Here is an 18,448-nt window from a genome sequence, read left to right as displayed (position 1 = left end):
GAAACAAGTATCTGCCATTGTTTCAATTTCCCTAGAGCAGGGAGAACTTCTACTTTTCCAAGAGAAAACTAGAGGAGGTACACTTGTAATGCCTTCCTGGTCTTCCACTGCAGTGGTGAAGAATAACTTCACTGACTGACGAATTTGGACAAAGAATGGAGCCACTTGTCCCTTCCTCTCTCCCTCTCTGTTCTTTCAGAGATCTGCCCCCAGGGTGTCCACGTTCTTCCTCTGCTTCTGTGGTTGTGCAGCTTTGTCCAACAGAGTTGTTTAGGGACAGAACCCTCACCTGCTCAGGTTTGATTCCAAGTCCATGAACTGATACTCCATAGTTTAAGTAAGCTAACAAATAAAACTCCTCTCTCCCCTTCACAGGCTCTAAACCAATTGAGAAATAAAACGGGATGCAGAAAGAAGGGAATCATACATCAGCACAGAGCTGACATGAACACTGGCAAGCTCTCCACCAGCCCTCCCCTGAATTACACTAAACATTCCAACCCAGTCCCAGCCTTTCCTGCTAAGGCAGCTGATACTTGGCAAAGCAAGAGGAGGATGCTGAGCCATGCATGCTCAAGGCTTTTTTGCAAATTGACCATTAAGTCAATCTTTTGCCTCTAAAAAAGAAAGAATGAGAGGAACAGAAAGAATAACAAAAAATAACAACGAATAATAGTAAAACCTAAACATCCATTGTTTGGACATCCTTACTATGTCCAGGCTCAACCATAAATATATTTAATGGATTAGTTTATTTAATCATCAAAACAACTCTATGAAGTAAGCACTATTACTATTGTCCTCATTTTGCAGGAAGGTGAAGAAACTTTCCCATGGTCAGAAAAACTGAATCCTGCTTGAAGAGGTAACCAACCAATCAGCTTACATCTAGGGCAAAGCCAGAATACAGGCAATCCAGAATTATCTATAAACAGCATGGACCTATACATTTTGCAATCCTGCTTTTTTCAGTGAAAGTTTTCATTCACTTTTCTGTCAATGTAAATTTATACAATTCCTTGGATATTGTACTTTGTATACTCCAAACAGACCTAAGTTTACTAACATGTTATAGCTGCAAGAATTTTGAAGTTCATCTACTAAAACTTCTTCCTTTAGAAATAAGAACACTAAGGTCCAGCTCAGTTAAATTATTTGTCCAACGTCATAAGGCTAGTTGCACAACCTAGGTCGCCACATCTTCCAAGGTCCTTTTTTCATTACATCATCAATGTGTAAATGAATGATAAGCTGAATAAGTAAAAAGGCAAGCAGACTTCTGGCATTTTCATTGCTATAAATATTGTTCTTCAAAAATTAGATTGCTTCAAAATTTTTTCTAGTCGCTTTAGCTGAAAACATTACTTTCTCTATTAAAAATCTGAGAAACCTAATACGTTGGCTAGCGAACTGAAATAGACTTTAGGTGCTGCAGGAAGCCCTTTGTTGATGACTGTTCATAGCTTTGTATCCCCTTTTAAAAATCTGGATGTTCTTATGTTGTAATACATCTGTTTCTATTCAACAGGCAATAAAGAGAGTCTCCCAAGTGAAGTAAACCAGAGCAGGATTCTCTCTCCATCTGTCAGTGGAAAAGCCCAAGAGGGTGTTTTGCCTGCAGAAGGGCAAGCCCTCAGCTGGCTCCAGAAAGCCACCGTAACAGCAGCCATCATGCAGATGTGCGGGATAAGGAAAAACAGCATTTTGTTGTTACTGACAATAAAATGTGGGTTTTTTTTTTAAATGACAATGACATCTTGGTTTCAAATACTTTGTTTTTATATTACCTTTTCCATCAGGCTGAAAATAGTTTACAGTACTTACATGAAATAAAATTTAATGTCCCCAGTTCTGCAGTATAACAAGATCCAAGAACCCCAGAGTTGGGAAATCAGTAACACCATCAACTTTCGAACTTAATGATTCAACCCTCCACTTTTACCCATGGACTACCAAGTCTTGCGGTTTCCCATGTCTCTTAAGTATTTAAGGAATCATCTGCTTAAAATCAGTGGCTTGCCTCAGTCCTTCAGATGCCTTTTTGCTATGTACAAAACCCGATTTAAGGGCTAGGCATAATAGGTTCAGATGACCAGGGTGGAGATGGGAGTGGGGCTGGCAGAGAGTTAATCAAGTCTCACTATGACACAATTACCTGCTGATTTCTTCAGGAATCTGTGTGAGCTGATTGTTGTTCAGATTAAGCAGGATCAAATTTTGTAAGCCATCTGTTAGAAAATAATTCGTCACCTTAGCTGTGTTGGAAAATAACTTGTAGCCATTTCTGTGTGTGCTTTTCTTTTCCTTCTCGTTTCTTGCCCTGGCTCTTTGGGTTACCGGTAACAGATACCCTCTTAAACTAGCTTAAGCAAAAAAGGGGAAATTATCCCCAAATGACAAAGCTAAATCATGACGCCTGAGGACCGAACCATGCTCTCCATGAACTGGAACCAAAAACTAAGGCACTGGAACCCAATTTTTGTTTTTGTTTTTAACTTAGAACGGTAGTCCCATAAATGTTTGTTGAGCGAATGAAGTAAGTTCAAATGCTGCTCTACACAAGTGCCCTCATATATTCAATAGAGAGACGGCAGAGAGACACCCATCTAAGCGCCACTGCCGGCAGGCATCTGCAGGGTCCACTCCCCCGCGGCGTGTCCCGGCAGAGCAAGACTGCGCGCCTAGCTTCCTGGGAGCTCCGGCTGAGCGTGCCCCGCACGTGCGTGGGCCTATGCAGACACGCACGCACACGCAGCTCCTCTCTGCATCTGCACACAGGCCCTGGGGCTTACCTTTCCTTCCCCTGCACCTGTGCGCGCGCGCTCCCGTCGAGGCCCCGCCGTCACGCTTGCACTTAGGTGAGGCCATCAGTGACAGCGGTCTCTTTGCGGCCAAGCAGGTTGCACTACCGGATGAAGAGGATGAAATGGACAGGGTATGTTCAAGTACCCGTGCAGCTTCAGGGCCAGGGTCGACGTGGGACGAGATGTGCACTAGCACATGGAACATGCACTTGCGGATCTTCTTCACCAGAGACTCAAAAGGAGCTGGGGAATTATCTGCCATATTTCATGGGGAACACGTCGTTGTGGGTCACCAGCTTCTGCATGCCTCTCAAGACAAAGTCGACATACTGGGGGGCTGTGCACTGACCTTGTTTCCCCTCTCCTCATACCAGGAGTACTGTGTGTGGCAAAGGGCTGTCGACTGGCACGCCTGTCCAATGTGGAGCTCTGAGACGGTGCTATACTGCAGGTGGACATAGTCGAAAAACGTCGTGATGTCGCTCCCCAGATACTCACCAAGGTCGATCTCCTGGGGCAGCACCACCAGCCTTTGCACTCTAAGGGGAAATTCTGGACTTGGTGTACTCTGGCTCCACATATGTCGTCTTTTACACGGCAGGCTTCTTCCCATTGGGCTTGGCTTTAAACTTCCCCACAAGCCAGTCAGTGCCTATTAGGTGCCCTGTGCCTGCCTCTCAACACCTCGGCCCTCAGCCCATGGCTGCAGCAGCCAGAAGTCATATTAACATGTTTATATATATACACATAATATTGTATAATTATAGGATCACATATATGTATATATATTGGCTATGTATATATACATAGTGCTTTGGCTGCTCTTGGTAGTCACAGAAATGCTCAGGCTTGGGTCTCCTAGCTTTCTGATGCTTCTTCTGAACCAGTAAACCAGGTTATGAACTCCAAGGAGATCCACACCATGCTCCAGGCTAGTAGTCTGTCGTCCCCCAGGAACTTCTCAAAATCTGGTAGAATTATACCACCTGGGAATCTCTGCTGAACACAGTTTCATGTCCCATTACAGCTTCTCTCAGCTTCACATTCTTATTTTCTCTCTTTCTCCACTCCCCAACTTCCCATTCTTTCTCTTTTGAACAGATTCTAATTTTTCACATATTCACAGCCATCCCAGAACAACTACTGTGTTTGAATGTTTGCAGACAGAATAGACAGAGTCCTCAAAGTGAAATGCCTACAGAAACCAAAAGGATAACTCAAGACATAGTGGGCCTAGCGGGACTGTACCTGTGCTTGGGAGGAGTGCACAGGTGAGCACATGCTTTAACAGGGCAGCAGCCATTCAGCCAGATCCAGGCACTTGCTGTCATGTGGGAATGTGATTCCAGTGTTGCCTAATCTTTCTTTGTTAATATGGGTGAAACAGAGCCAGAGAGCAGACTTTTATATGAACTCTCTTCATTTGAAAATTTTAGAACCCTAATTCAAAATTTTAAAAAGGCAGACAAAATAACCTATTTGTGAACCAGATTCAGCCTATAAACTACCAATTTGCAGCCTCTGTCTTAGTTCATGTGATTAGCTAAGACCAGTCAAACTTTTTTAGACTCTATGGTAGTTCCCAAGAAAGAGGATATGACTGACCCAGCTGGGGACATGTGTCTAGTTCTGGTCCATTCTGTTCTGGTCAGGGGGACAGGGTCATGTAACATGCTGGACAGGGCTCAACTCCCCAACACCAAACTACTATAGCTCTTGGATAATCAGGACCTGACATTGAAGATAATTTATACCACTCAACATGGGATTTTCAAAGTTCAACAGCCCTAAATCAAGAAATATAGAACCTACAGACACTCAGGGGCACTGTACACAGATCTACATATATTTCATAAACCTCAAATTTAAGGGCATCATGAGAAGAAAAATTTTATTTACAGAAACCTAAATTATCATTAAACAGCTTGCTTAATATCCGCCATCAGATTTTACCTGTCTGTCCCCTCAGTATAGTTCATAAAACATTATTGTCTATTTCTTTGCATGCCCTTAATTTTTCCTCACATATACTGTTTTCTTTCTAAATAAACTGTAACTGAACCCAGAATCTGGGTTTGCATAAATAATATGCATAAGTATCAATATGTGTTTGTTAATAGTTCTTAATCTGAGGAAAAATTTTCTCCAAGATACATGACCTAAGATGTTAAAGTACTTTAAAGAGATGGTACCAGAATCCATTAGTACCATATATGCCTCTAATTCAGTGCCACATGCAATAATACCCTTAAAAAAATGCTGCCTGATGATGATAGTGATTATATATATAGCATCCAGGCCTCAAAATTCCACAGAACCTTAAATTCTATAATATATCTCTAGTTTTGGGAAAAAGACATGGAGTGCTGAAGTACATTACATGAGTTAATAAAACTATACACATCACTCAGATCCTTTGTCATGCATTCTGTTCTTAAGCCCACTCTATATTAAATAGGAAGAGTGTCCTACTGAATGGAGAAATTACAGGCTTACAGGCAACACAAAGAAAAGAATGCCAATGGTTGGATCTCATACCTTTTCTTTAAAATCCTCTTCAAATTGATTTAAACTTAGCATCTTGATAAGAGATTGTGACTCAATATTGAGACAGAATAAAAATGTGAAGAACAAGGAGATCTGTGGGGCACAGCCTTTTTTTAACTGAAGCATAATTGGTATACAATATCCTGTTAGTTACAAGTGTGCAGCATAGTGATTCAATGTTTTTATGCATTACAAAATGATTGCCAGTATAAGTCTAGTTACTCACCATATAAAGGTATTATAATATTTTGATTACATTCCCTGTGCTGTACATTACTTCCCCATGACTTACTCATTTTATAGTTGGAAGTTTGTACCTCTTGATCCCTTTTGCCTGTTTCACCAGCAACCCCAACATCTACCCACTCTGATAAACAAGTTATTTTTTTCCCTGTTTCTAGTCTGGGTTTTTTTTTTTGTCTGTTTTGTCTAAAATATTCCACATGTAAGTGAAATCATAAAGCATCTATCTTTCTCTGACTTATTTCACTTAGCATAATGCCCTCTAAGTCCATCCATATTGTCCCATCTGGCAAGATTTGTTTATTTTTACAGCTGAATAGTATTCCATTGTATATATGTATACATACATATATACATATATATGTATATACATATACATATATGTATATACATATATACATATACATATATATGTATACATACATATATATGACATTTTTATCCAGCTATGTATTAATGGACATTAAGGTTGCTTCCATATCTGGGCTACTGCAAACAATGCTATAATAAACTTAGAGGTGCATATCTCTCTTAAAATTGGTGTTTTTGTCTTCTTCTGATTAATATCCAGAAGTGGAATTAATGGAACATATGGTAATTCTGTTTTTAATTATTTGAGGAACCTCCAGCTGTTTTTCATAGTGGTTCCATCAATTCACATTCCCACAAATAGGAGATGAGGGGTCCCTTTTCTCTACATCCTTGCCAACACTTACTATTTCTTGTCTTTTTGATAATAGCCAATTTAACAGGTGTAAGGTGAGATCTCACTCTGGTTTTGATTTACATTTCCATGATGATTAGTGATATTGAACACCTTTTCATGTCCCTTGTTGGCCATCTGTATGTCTTCTTTAGAGAAAAACGTATATTCAACTCTTCTGCCCATTTTTTAATTTTTTAAAAATATTAAGTTAGTAAATTCTTTATTTGGGATATTAATCCCTTTCAGATGTCATGACATGTAAATACCTTCTCCGATTTAGTAGGTTGCTTTTTCATTTTGTTGATGGCTACCTTGGCTGTGCAGAAACTGTGCTGTGTGATATAATCCCATTTGTTTATTTTAGCTTTTGTTGCCTTGTCTAAGGAGACTGGTCCAAAAAAGTATTGATAAGACTGATACCAAAGAGCTTACTGCCTGTGTTTTCTTCCAGGAGTTTTATGGTTTCCAGGTCTTATGTTCAAGTCTTTAATCTATTTTGAATTTATTTTTGTATATGGTAAAAGATAGTGGTCCAGTTTCATTCTTTTGCATATAGCTTTCCCAATACCATTTATTGAAGAGACTGTCTTTTCCCCCTTGTCTCTTCTTGCCTCCTCTGCCATAGATTAACTGAGCATTTAAGTGTGGGTTTATTTCTGGGCTGTCAATTCTATTCCATTGATCTATGTATCTGTTTTGGTGCTAGTACCATACTGTTTTGATTACTGTAGGTTTGTAGTATAGTCTATAAACAGGGAGTGTGATGCTCCATCCTTGTTCTTCTTTCTCAAAATTGCCTTGACTGTTTGGGATCTTTTGTAGTTCCATACAAATTTCAGGATTCTTTGTTCTACTTATGCAAAAAATGCCATTGGTATTTTGATCCTCATCAAATTTTGACCCCCATTGCATTGAATCTGTAGATTGCTTTCAGTTCTGTGGACACTTAGGTTGCTTCCTAAGTGGACATTTTAAGAATATTCATTGTCTAATCCATGAGCACAGAATATCTCTCCATTTATTTGTGCCTTCTCCAATTTCTTTCATCAGCATTTTGTAGTTTTCAGAGTATAGGTCTTTTACCTGCTTGATTAGACTTATTCCTAGGTATCTTATTCTTGTGGTACAATTGTAAATGAGATGGTTTTCTTAAATTTCTCTTTCCAATAGCTCATGAGAATATAGAAATTCAACTGATCTGTATGTTAACTTTGTATCCTTCAACTTTACTAAATTCATTTATTAGTTCTACTAGTTTTTTGGTGGAGGCTTTAGTGTTTCTCTATATAATATCATGTCTCTCCAAATACTGACAGTTTTACTTCATCCTCCTTAATATTTTGCCTTTTTTTTCTTGCCTAATTGCCATAGGTAGGACTTTCAATACTATATTGAGGAAGAGTGGTTAAGAGTAGACATCTTCATGTTATTCTTAGGAAAAAAGGTTACTTCTCTTCACCATTGAGTATGATGTTAGCTGTGGGTTGGTCATACATGGCCTTTATTATGTTGAGGCCCATTCCTTCTATACCCAATCTTTTGAGAGTTTGGGGGAGCTTTCCTTGATGTGATTTCTAACTAGTGTTCTCTCTGGCACAGAGAAAAAGCCCCCAGATTTGAGAGCTGAAATGCACACTGATTCTGAACAAGAAAAAGTCACTAACACTAATGCTAACTTTCTTTGTAATATCAACATGTGAAGAACTATATAACACAATAGTTGAATAAAAAAACTATTGTTCCCAGTTTCCTTAATATCAACAGTAAATATCTCTAACAAAAAAAGATAAAAATATAAAATTCCTTTTTTACTTTACTGCCAAATTGTTCAACATAAAGAGACTAATATAATGTTGCTCTTCTTTGACTAACTTACCACATGCTCCAGGTGCAAATCTATAAATCCCATTTCCAAATAAATGGAGCTTCCTCAGAGATGTAAGATATTTCATCTCTTTTGGAACTTCTTCTAAAAGATTGTTTCCCAGATTTAGTTTTGTTAACTGCAAACATAGAAAGATTTAATGAACTCACACATCATTCACCTTCAAATGAGGAAAAAAAAACATAATTAAGCCCCTCTGCTGAAATACATGTAACCTAAGAAAACTTGAACATAATCTTAAACAATTATTTCACATACACATAATATGATCTTTATAAATAAAGTTCATTTGAACTTCATGTTAATTAAAGCAGTTTAATTTCCAGTTGTAGGTAAAGTAGCAGTATTTCCAGAATCTTGCCTGGCCTTAGTGCTCTCCATATCAATAGGTGTTTCCAAGGGTGGAGAGTAGTAGCCATCTCCATATCAACAGGTGATTACAAAGGTCTGGGGAGCAAGGGTATAACTGGACTGTAGAAGATTGGTGAAGTCTGTTTTTGCAGCTGGGTGGTAAGAGACATGGGAGAGCAGATGTGGATGACTGCTTATAAGCAATAAATGGGTTTCTCCCACTTTATTTCTCCCTTTGACTGATTTCAAAGGTAATTTGTCCTGGACTGGGAGAAATATTTTCCCCCTAGAGTTATACCTGGCGGTAGTCAACAGGACCTCTAAACTCAAAATCTGCCTTCATGGGTGCAATGTTGGGCAGGCTGCCCCTGTGGATGGTGGGGGGACCCCAGTGGCTGCAGCTGTGGAGGGTGATGCTTAACCCAGGAGCCCCCACCCATGGGGCATCCTCTTGGGAAGCCCCTAGTGGGGAACTGGTCTAGGGTAAAGCACCTCCTAGACAGGTGGGCCCTTCCCAGAATTGGGGAAGGGTGGAGATAACAGAAGCTGTGGAATTAGCCCTCTGTGAGATAAAAGACTGATTAGAAGCTCTGAGCGGCCATGTAGCAGCTGGGATTATGGGATATATGTTTGTTGAGATAGTAGAAAGGGTTATCAAGAAGAATCAGGAGAGAGACACACTTTGGCATTGCCTGGAAGATCTGGACAATGACAAATGGGATGCCCTTAAGAAAGAGAGATGGTTATTGAGAAGATGAGACACGACCCTGGAAGATTCAATAAAAGAAAGGGAGGAGGCAACAGGAGAATCTGCATTGCAGGAGGCCATGGGGGAGGGGGAGGAAAGAGTGGTATCTTCAGCCCTGGAGATGGTAGTGGACATGTCAGGAGAGGATGAGGGGGTGGGGCCAAGGGTCAATCTGTTGCCAAGGCCACGTCCCAAAGCACCAGCTTCTCCCATATTAAAGGCCCACCAGGTTGTAATTAAGAAAGTAAAAATGTAACAACCACAGGCTCATCTGGGTAGGAGCAGCCTGCTCCCAAAGTTGTGGAGTGCTTGATGCTCTGCCCCTATACCCAGGATGAGCTGGTGGACATAAGCATCTGGTACAGGCAGAAGCTATTGGAACCTTTGCCTACATGGCTTTTGTGTCTCTGGGATATGAGAGTAGAAAAAATTCTTATGTTGGGGTCTGATATGTGTAGACTGGCTTCCCTGCTGACTCACCCTTCCCTCTGGTAGCAGTTGCAAAGTACTTGTCACACTTTAGGGAATGAGGCGCTTCTGGATTGGCTGACAGCAGCCAACAGGGGAGTTTAGCCTAATCAGGGTGATTTACCATACTTAACCCACTAAGTGGAAAATGTATGCAGAGCTCCAGCAGGTGTTATGGGAGCGGGCATTAAAATTATCTATAATACGGACCCGCAGGACCCCAATAAGTTGTTGTTTACTGTATGAATGAGAAATCTGGTGCTCCATACAGCTCTCTGGGTTGCTAGTGACTCTTCTGTACCCCACATGGGGCAACCCATAAGTGAGGTTGCTCATACTTTAGCAGATCTGGGGGAGGTTGAAACAATAAGAGCATGGAAGGAAGTATGGGCTATGACTGCAAGAGGAGGTACAAAGGGCCACATGAAGGTCTAGAGGACCCAGGTGTGGATTGATTTGATAAAGGTGGGTATAGTGAAAGAAAAGCTTGATGGGCAGCCCAATAGGATCTTGTTAGAACTGTGGCACCAGTGAAAGCAAGAGCAGCAGTTCCAGCCACTGAGGTCCAGGACACGGAAGCCAGAGGCAAAGACCCATGGGACCTGGTTTGTCAGTAAAGTTCTTGGGATTGTCTTAAGGGTAAAACTAAAATTATCCCAGAAGCAGTCATAGACAAGGTCCAGGCTTTCCCTACCTCTACCACTGTGGCAGTATTATAAGACTTTTTGGGTCTTTTGGGCTACTGGAGAGTGTTTATCCTGCACATGGCACAGTTCTGAGGCCCTTATACTGGTTGGTACAAAAGGGCATCAGGTGGGACTGGGATGACACATGTGCAGCTACTTTTACTGCTGCTAAGCAAGTAGTCAAGTCCATACAGGCCTTGAGTGTTATCATCATCAAGGCCCTGTGAGCTAGATGTTCATGTAACTGAAGATGGTTATGGATGGAGCCTTTGGTAACAGCTTGAATGGACACACCACCTATGGATTCTTGTCACAACTATGAAAAGGAGCAGAGGTCTGTTACACCTTGATAGAGAAGCAACTGGCTACTGTGTACCACACCTTGCTGGCTACAGAGTCCATCACCAGAACCATTATAACCAAGGTAATGACCACCTGTCTGATCACAGGGTGGGTACAAGACTGAACCTACAGGCTACAGAGTGGTATGGCACAGATGTCTACATTGGCCAAATGGGGCACACACACACACACAGCAACTGAGTAACCAATCTACTAGCACCTTAAATGGACAACTCCAATGCTTACTGGGGTCAGTGACATATAACAGTGGAAAGCAGGAAGAAGTTGCTTTTGAGCTATTAGTAGCCAAGAGCCTCTATACCTGAAGATGCTTGGTATACAGATGGCTCCAGTCATGGCAGCCCCCAAAGTGGAGGGCTGCGGCTTTCCATCCTAAGACTGAGACAATATGGATGGAGGATGGAGAAGTCAATGGGCTGAGTTATGGACAGTATGGCTCATGATCACACAGATTCCTCCCCCATAGTTGTCTGCACTGACAGCTGGATCATCTATCAGGGCTTGACCCTGTGGCTGCCAACATGGTACCATGTCAACTGGGTGGTTGGTTACCATCTTCTTTGGGGGCAAGAATTGTGGCAAGACCTACGGGCCCAAACTAAGACTGTTACTGTATATCATGTGACTGGCCATTTGCCTTCGGCATCCCCAGGGAATGCTGAAGCAGACACATTGGTCCAGGTGCAGTGGCTAAAAAGAAAGCCTACCTCTGATGCAGCCCAATGGTTACATCAGTGTTTGTTGCACGTAGGACAAAAGACAATGTGGGCTGTAGCCCATAGGCAGGGCTTGCCATTGACCTTTGAAGAAGTCAACAGAGCCCCGAAGGAGTGCCTTGCGTGCTCTAAGAGAGATGTACACCGAGTCCTGCAGCAACATGGGACAATAGTAAAGGGGAAGATACCCTGTGTGAGGTGGCAGATAGACTGTATTGGGCCTCTGCCCATATCAGAAGGATATCGGTATGCCATGACTTGTGTGGATACAGCTACTGGACTGTTGGTTGCTTTTCCTGCAAGTCATGCAGATCAGCAAACCACCAAGAGGGGCCTAGAGCATCTCTTTGCAGCCTATGGCCAGTCGCAGGTGATTGAGAGTGATCAAGGCACCCACTTTCCTGGACATGCATTACAAGAATGGGTGCAGTAGTTAGGAATAAAGTGGAAGTTTCATGTACCATATAACCCTACTGGGGCAGGCATGATAGAGAGGTACAATGGTTTGTTGAAATCTGGCCTGAAGTCAGACACCAGTAGTCTATTGAGCTAGTCAGCTCACTTATGGACAGTGCTATGGTGTTTGAATGAGAATCCCCAAAAAGGAGCCTTGAGCCCTGTGGACATGCTAACACACATTGCTGCCTCTCCTATACTACTGAATGTGCAAACAAATGAGGAGTTATTGAAGCCAGCATATAGTCAGCAGAGCAACATCCTGCGGCCAACCCCTACTGCATTAAACCCTGGAGACTCTGTTGAATGGACGTGGCCCTGGACATTTCAACACATAGACCAGTGATGGCTGGCCCTTCTGGCACCTTGGGGAAAAGACCTAGAAGCTGGCCTCCTTTGTGTTCCTGGAGTAACAGCAGAGTGACCCCAAAGATCACGGTTGTATACCCAGGGTGTCCATGAGGTAAGAGAATCTTATGGGGAGATTTTGTTTTCTCCTTATGAGCAGTGCATGTACCCCCTGTAGCCCTATATATTGACTCCTCTGTAACTCCCACAGGGAGGAGGGTGAAAGTCTGGTATACTAGACCAAGACAAGATTCCATTTCTGCCACTGTCCTATCACAGGACCATACGCTTGCATGCATCCTACCTAATGGACAAGATTTGCCTTTGCTGGTGTCATTAAACATGTATCTTATCGCCCTTAAGGTTTTTTTCTCCTATAGTCCCTGTTGCCTGGATCCGCCCTCTGGCTACAAATGCTGTGTGATGATTGCTCTGAACTCCCTACCCATTCAGCTACTGACCACCTGTGGAATGGACAAGATATGGACTTAATCTGCATAGGACTTTGAACCTACAGAAACCTCCATTTGAGGATTATCAAATGCTATTGTTTTTGTATGATATTAGTCTGGTTACAGTGCTCTAGTTTTCTTGCACAGGGGCCATTGCAGAAGATGGGGCATGAGTAGATTGTGAGGCAAGATTTCTGAAGGGGTGGGCTGTAGGTAAAATTGCAATATTTCCAGAATCTCTTGCCTCACCTCAGTGCATCTCCATATCAGTAGGTGTTTCCAAGGGTGGTGAGAAGTAATCCATCTCCATAGGAATAGGCGATTACAAGGATAGGGGGAGCTAGAGTGTAACTGGACTGGAGAAGTTTGTGGGGTCTGTTTCTGCAGCTGGGTGTTGAGAGACACAGGCAAGGAGAAGTGGAGAACTGCTTGTAAGCAATAAATGGATTTCTCCCACTTTATTTCTCCCTTTGACTGATTTTGGTTGCAAAGGTAATTTGCCCCGGGCTGGAAGAAATATTTTCCTCCTCGAGTAACACCAGCTAAAGCACTGAGCTTCATTAAAATTATATTACAAATGATTCTAAGGGTATTTAAAAATAGAATTAATGATACAATCATCACATGAGCAACTTAAGAGTATTGTAGCATTGTGACCCATAGAAACAAAGCCATTTTAACACTCAGTAAAGGACTAATTTTCTGAAATCAGAAATGTAGCCTAAGGCCTGAGGTCCTACTTATATACTACTGACAAAGTGTTCAGACATAAGAAGGAGGAATTAGAAACGATATACAAGGAATTAGAAAGATTCTCCTTGAACCACTAATCCAGCTAAGTCAGTGATACAGTATTGGTCTCTTAAAAAAATGGTGTTTTTCTTTGATTCAAAATCTAATTGTATCTTCCAAGATATAAAATGATACTTTACTTTTACTCCCAAATATAATCTACCACTCAAATTTCATTACCAACTCTAAACTTAAGAATTTTAATATTAAACAGTAAACATTTTGATATGGGAGTTTTGACAAATTAACGAGCTTACATAAGACAAGAAAATTTAGGCAAGTTATGATCTATAGTTAAAATAACACTGGTTATTTGGTATGGAGGTGTGTTAATGATTTTAATTAAAGTGGACAAGATATATTTACAATGAAATTCCATGTTCTTGGAATTCATGGAAAAGATTTTGCTTCCATATATGCTCTCCTCTGAGAATTACCATTGTCCTATAAAGAACAATAAATCTACCATCTTGGAGGCCTTATTCTTTCCTAAAGGTGAAGTTAAAGAACACTCGTATAGCCATTCTAATGAAAAACTTTTTCCAAAATAGTTGAACATTTTAGTTTCCTATTGAACTGTAACAAATAACCACAGAGTTGCTTAAAATAACATAAATTTATTATCTGAGAATTCTGGAGATCAGATTTCAGAAATGGGTCTTACTGCCTTAAAAACCAGTGTCATCAGGGCTGTTTTCCTTTCTAGAGACAAGGGAGAATCTGTTTTCTTGTCTTTTCTAGCTTCTATAGGGTGCCCACAGTCCTTGACTTCTCCCCACCCCCATTTTATCTTCAAAGCCAACAGTGGCTAGTGGAGTCTTTCTCAAATCACATCACTCTGATACTCTCTGTCCTTCATAATTACATAGGGCCTATGAAGATTATCCAAGATAATATCATTATCAAGGTCAGCCAATTTATCAATCTTAATTCCATCTGTACCTGTGAGCCCCCTTTGACATGTAACCTAACATATTCACAGATTATGAGGATTAGGATGAACATCTTTGGGGAACCATTATATGCCTACCTTAGTGACTATTTGAAGTCTTTCTAAGAAGGAGATAGATTTCTTTGGTTTGCCTAAATTTAGTGAAACATTCATAGCAGCCAACCAGTGCTGCTTGACAAAATTTCTGTGAGCACTGGTGAGAAACACAAGAATGTCAGGAACTGTGAAAGCTCAGAGATTTTACCCAATTGCAAGCTAGTAGTTACCCTGCCACCATTTTATAAATGCTGGTAGAAAGCATGAGACCTCTGGGAAAGAGACAAAGGACAGTTTGTTATATATAGCAACAGCAGTGCCCAGAATATTGGTCTTCTTGCACCTGCAATGCACAGTCAGATAATACCTGGATATTTGGTGGTTGTATTACAGATGAGGAACATGAGTTTAGGGAACTGAATATTTTATAATAGGTAGTAACCATGCTATTCCTTTATACTGAACTCTGGAGGAAGATACACTGCCTGATTTCCAAGATTATCTGCTACATAAACATCTTTGGAAAGTTAGTTCAGAACAAAGACAGTTGGTGCTTCTGCTTATAGGATGTGCACAGGCATGAGAAACTCATGAAGAATTGCTAACAAAGAGACAGCAATATGTATTTTAAAGTAAATAGGTAACAAGGAACAGAGCTTGAGATTTCTCACATCATCAATGCTTTCCAGGTGTTGCTGAGGGCACAGACCATACAGTGTTCATTTTGCATGTTACATCAGAAGTTTTCATTTATGAGCTAAATGTTTTTTTGTCATTTATTTTACAGAATTAAGGATATGGTCTAGATACATGAAGGTACATTTGATTTCATGGTGTATCAAAGGGAAATCACAGAATATAATTAAGCTTGACTATAAAGTGGGTTTTTTTTGATGCTTAAAAATATATCTACAAATAAATTATGAAAGAAATGCAGTCTAAAATGCCCATATAACAATTTCTAAGGAAGCATGTGGGTCAGGATTCATTTTAAAATATGCACTGTATGCCTACTATGAATCACCAGTCCTAGGTGTTAGATAGACATAGGACATGGAAGATCTTTACCCTCAAGCCTCTTACACAGTAACAGAGAAAATAATCCACCAAATTAATGAGTAAAGGATCGAATCTAACCAAATTATTAAGAAAAATAACAGACAGTAGGAAGTGTTCCATAGATCATTAAAAGGAGGAGGAGATAGTGATTGGTTGATCAGGTTACGTTATCTTAGAAGTTGATATTTACACTGAGATCTAAATAAGAGAATAAATGGCCAAAATAAAGATCCCAAAACAGAAAAATTCTTGGTGTGGTTGAGGAGCCAGGAGATGTGGCTGATGTGACTGAGCATAATGGGTAGAGGGAAACCCAGCAAAACTTGAGTTTGGAAAGCATACTTGAGCCAGGTTGGGTATGGTTTTGTAAACCAGGGTAAGGGGTTGGGATTTTACTCTTAAGTGCAGTGAGAAATGCCTAGGGTTTTAGAAGATGTGTAAAGTTATTTGATGTGTGTTGTAACAGGACCAAGCTATATTAAGAATATTTTTCAGGGGGTGCAAGAGTTGAAGCACAGAGATAACATTCAGGTATGACCACAGTAGTGCAGGTGAGAAATGATGGCTTGGTAATGGAGGTGGGAAGAAATGGATGGGTTAGAGATATGCTTTGGATATAGAGCCAAAACGTTTTAAGTGTAAGACAAAGAGAAGATTCATGGACAGGATCCAGCTTTGAAGGTTATACATCTGAAATGAGGAAAACTGGGACAAGGGCAAGTTTGGAGGAAAGACAAGGAATCAAAAGTTTTGTTTTGCCCACCTTAAAATTAAGATGCCTTTTAGATCTGTAAGTGGAAATATCAAGTGGGAAGTTATAAATGCAAGTCTAAAAGTTCTCTAAAGTGTGGTCAAGACCAAATGATAAATTTGTGAGTCTTCAGCAAATAAAAGGTAGCATATGGGATTGTAAAAGAGAAGGAATCACCAGTGAAGTAGAAGGGAAGGGTGGGACACCTACAGGATCTGGTATACCAGATCCCTTTTATTGAGACAGTGCTTAATCCTCAGAATCTAGAATTTTCCTGCTGAGAACTTTCTCCTGCATACTTCTCTAAGGAGTTTCCCTCAGCTACGAGGATATGAGGAGAACCTTTACCCGGAGATCATATGCCTCTACTCCATCTCCCAGGGTGGTCTATAGCCCATAATGGGTGCATGATTATAACAGCTAGTCCCTTTGCCTCTGTGGTGCAAATCATGTTCCAGAACTCTGACGGGATAAGGCTGGGGCTAAATTTCTCCTGAAATCACATGTTTGCCTAGATTCTTTTCCTGCTCTGTTCTGCTTCCCTCACACCCTTACAGATTTCTCCTGAGAGCATACCCTCAATAAATTACATAAATGTATGACTCAGGCTCTCCAAGATATATGTGTCACAGAAGCCAAGGGGGAAGAAAAGGAAAAGAAAGCTATTTTAAGAAGGAAGACGTGGGTCAAATTCCAGAGAAAGGTTAAGTTAAATAAAAGCATAGAAATAACCACTGGATTTAGCAACATAAAAGTCCTTAGCAACTTTGACAATCAGGGAGAAGAGTTGGGGAAGAAACCTTGACGGAAATGGGCTGTGGAAAACATGTGAGAAAGCAAAAACAGTGAGTTATAAATGATTCTTTAAAGAACTTTTGCTATGAAGGGACACTAGAAAATTAGGAGGAAGCTGGAGGGTTTGTTTCCCCCAAAATATAGTACAACTTATTTATATGCTGATGGAAATAATCCTGTAGAGAATGAGAAACTAATGATATAAGGGGAAGGATAATTGCAGATTCAAAATCCTTTAGAAGAGAGAGGATAGGATCCAAAGTACAAGTGGGTGCTGGCCTTAGATAGGAATAGGGACTCTTCATGGGGCTGAGGTCCCCCAGGGAGGTGGGCAGGAGGTAGTAGGAAGAAAAGGTGGCAAAGGTGAATACAGATGAGGGCACTGGAGGATTTGTGATAGGAGGATGAGGAAATTCCTGACAGTGTCTGTTTTTTCAAATGTGAAACAAAGTCATCTGCTGGGAGGAGATAGTAAGAGGTTGAGGAAATATAATTTTAAAGAGCAATCTATGGTAATATAGTAGGGCAGTTGACAACCACAGGTGGCTTTCTGATTCAACTTAGTTCCCAAGAAGATGATATACAATTGTTAGATGACCTAGGAAAATGTACTTTCTCTGGGTGACACATTAGCTACATGGCCCTTTGGCTACCATGTGAAATTCTGGGCTTGCACAACCAAGAATATGACATATAAGAAGATGAAGAGGGTTCAACTGAAAATGTCAAAATTTTTAAAATTTCAATTTACTTAAAACTAAAATGAAATGAATGGAACTGGGATTATTCTTGATCAAATTAGGATAACAAAAAAATATTTCATAGATAGAATGTAAATTCATAAAGGTATCTTAAGGAGCATGTGGTTATACTCTGTCAGAGCTTCAGCCTAGATTATATCAATTATACAGAAATTTCCAGAGACACTGTAGCAAGGACTGAGTTACCTGTGATAAATACCTAACTTTGATTAATAAATTACATAAAGTAAATGTTTTACTAATTCATATTTGTTAGGTTCTATTATGTATGTAGTATTAATTCTGAATGCTAGAGTAAAAAAGCTACACAAGATCCCTCTCTCACAGTGCTTACATATTGGGAAGTGAAACAGACAACTAAGTAAACAAATAATTTGTTAGTGGCAAGTGTCCCATATAAAGGAGAGAAAACAGGATAATGGGGTGGAATGTAACTCAGGGCCAGATTGGGTCTTTAGGGAAGACTCTGAGGAGGTGGCTACTTGTGATGCTTTGACAAGGTTGTTCAAGGTGAGCTATTTGGGATACC

The 18,448-nt window shown here is 40.5% G+C and overlaps 1 protein-coding gene and 1 pseudogene across 2 annotated transcripts in view; both read right to left on the bottom strand.

Moving 5' to 3' along the window:
- Window positions 1–18,448, bottom strand: part of LRRC69 (leucine rich repeat containing 69) — a 90,775-nt gene that overhangs the window by 60,477 nt on the left and 11,850 nt on the right. For both annotated transcript variants that reach the window (XM_017680849.3, XM_073219450.1), the window contains exons 2-3: window positions 8,177–8,303; window positions 2,156–2,228 (exon numbers count right to left, since the gene is read on the bottom strand). In XM_017680849.3, the coding sequence (XP_017536338.3) occupies window positions 2,156–2,228; window positions 8,177–8,303 (200 nt within the window). The remainder of the gene's footprint in view (window positions 1–2,155; window positions 2,229–8,176; window positions 8,304–18,448) is intronic.
- On the bottom strand, window positions 2,855–4,107 carry LOC108409984 (MOB kinase activator 2 pseudogene; annotated as a pseudogene).

The sequence above is a fragment of the Manis javanica genome, chromosome 2 (genome assembly GCF_040802235.1).
Source record: "Manis javanica isolate MJ-LG chromosome 2, MJ_LKY, whole genome shotgun sequence".
NCBI classification, from domain to species: domain Eukaryota; kingdom Metazoa; phylum Chordata; class Mammalia; order Pholidota; family Manidae; genus Manis; species Manis javanica.
This window is presented reverse-complemented; position numbering and strand designations above follow the sequence as displayed.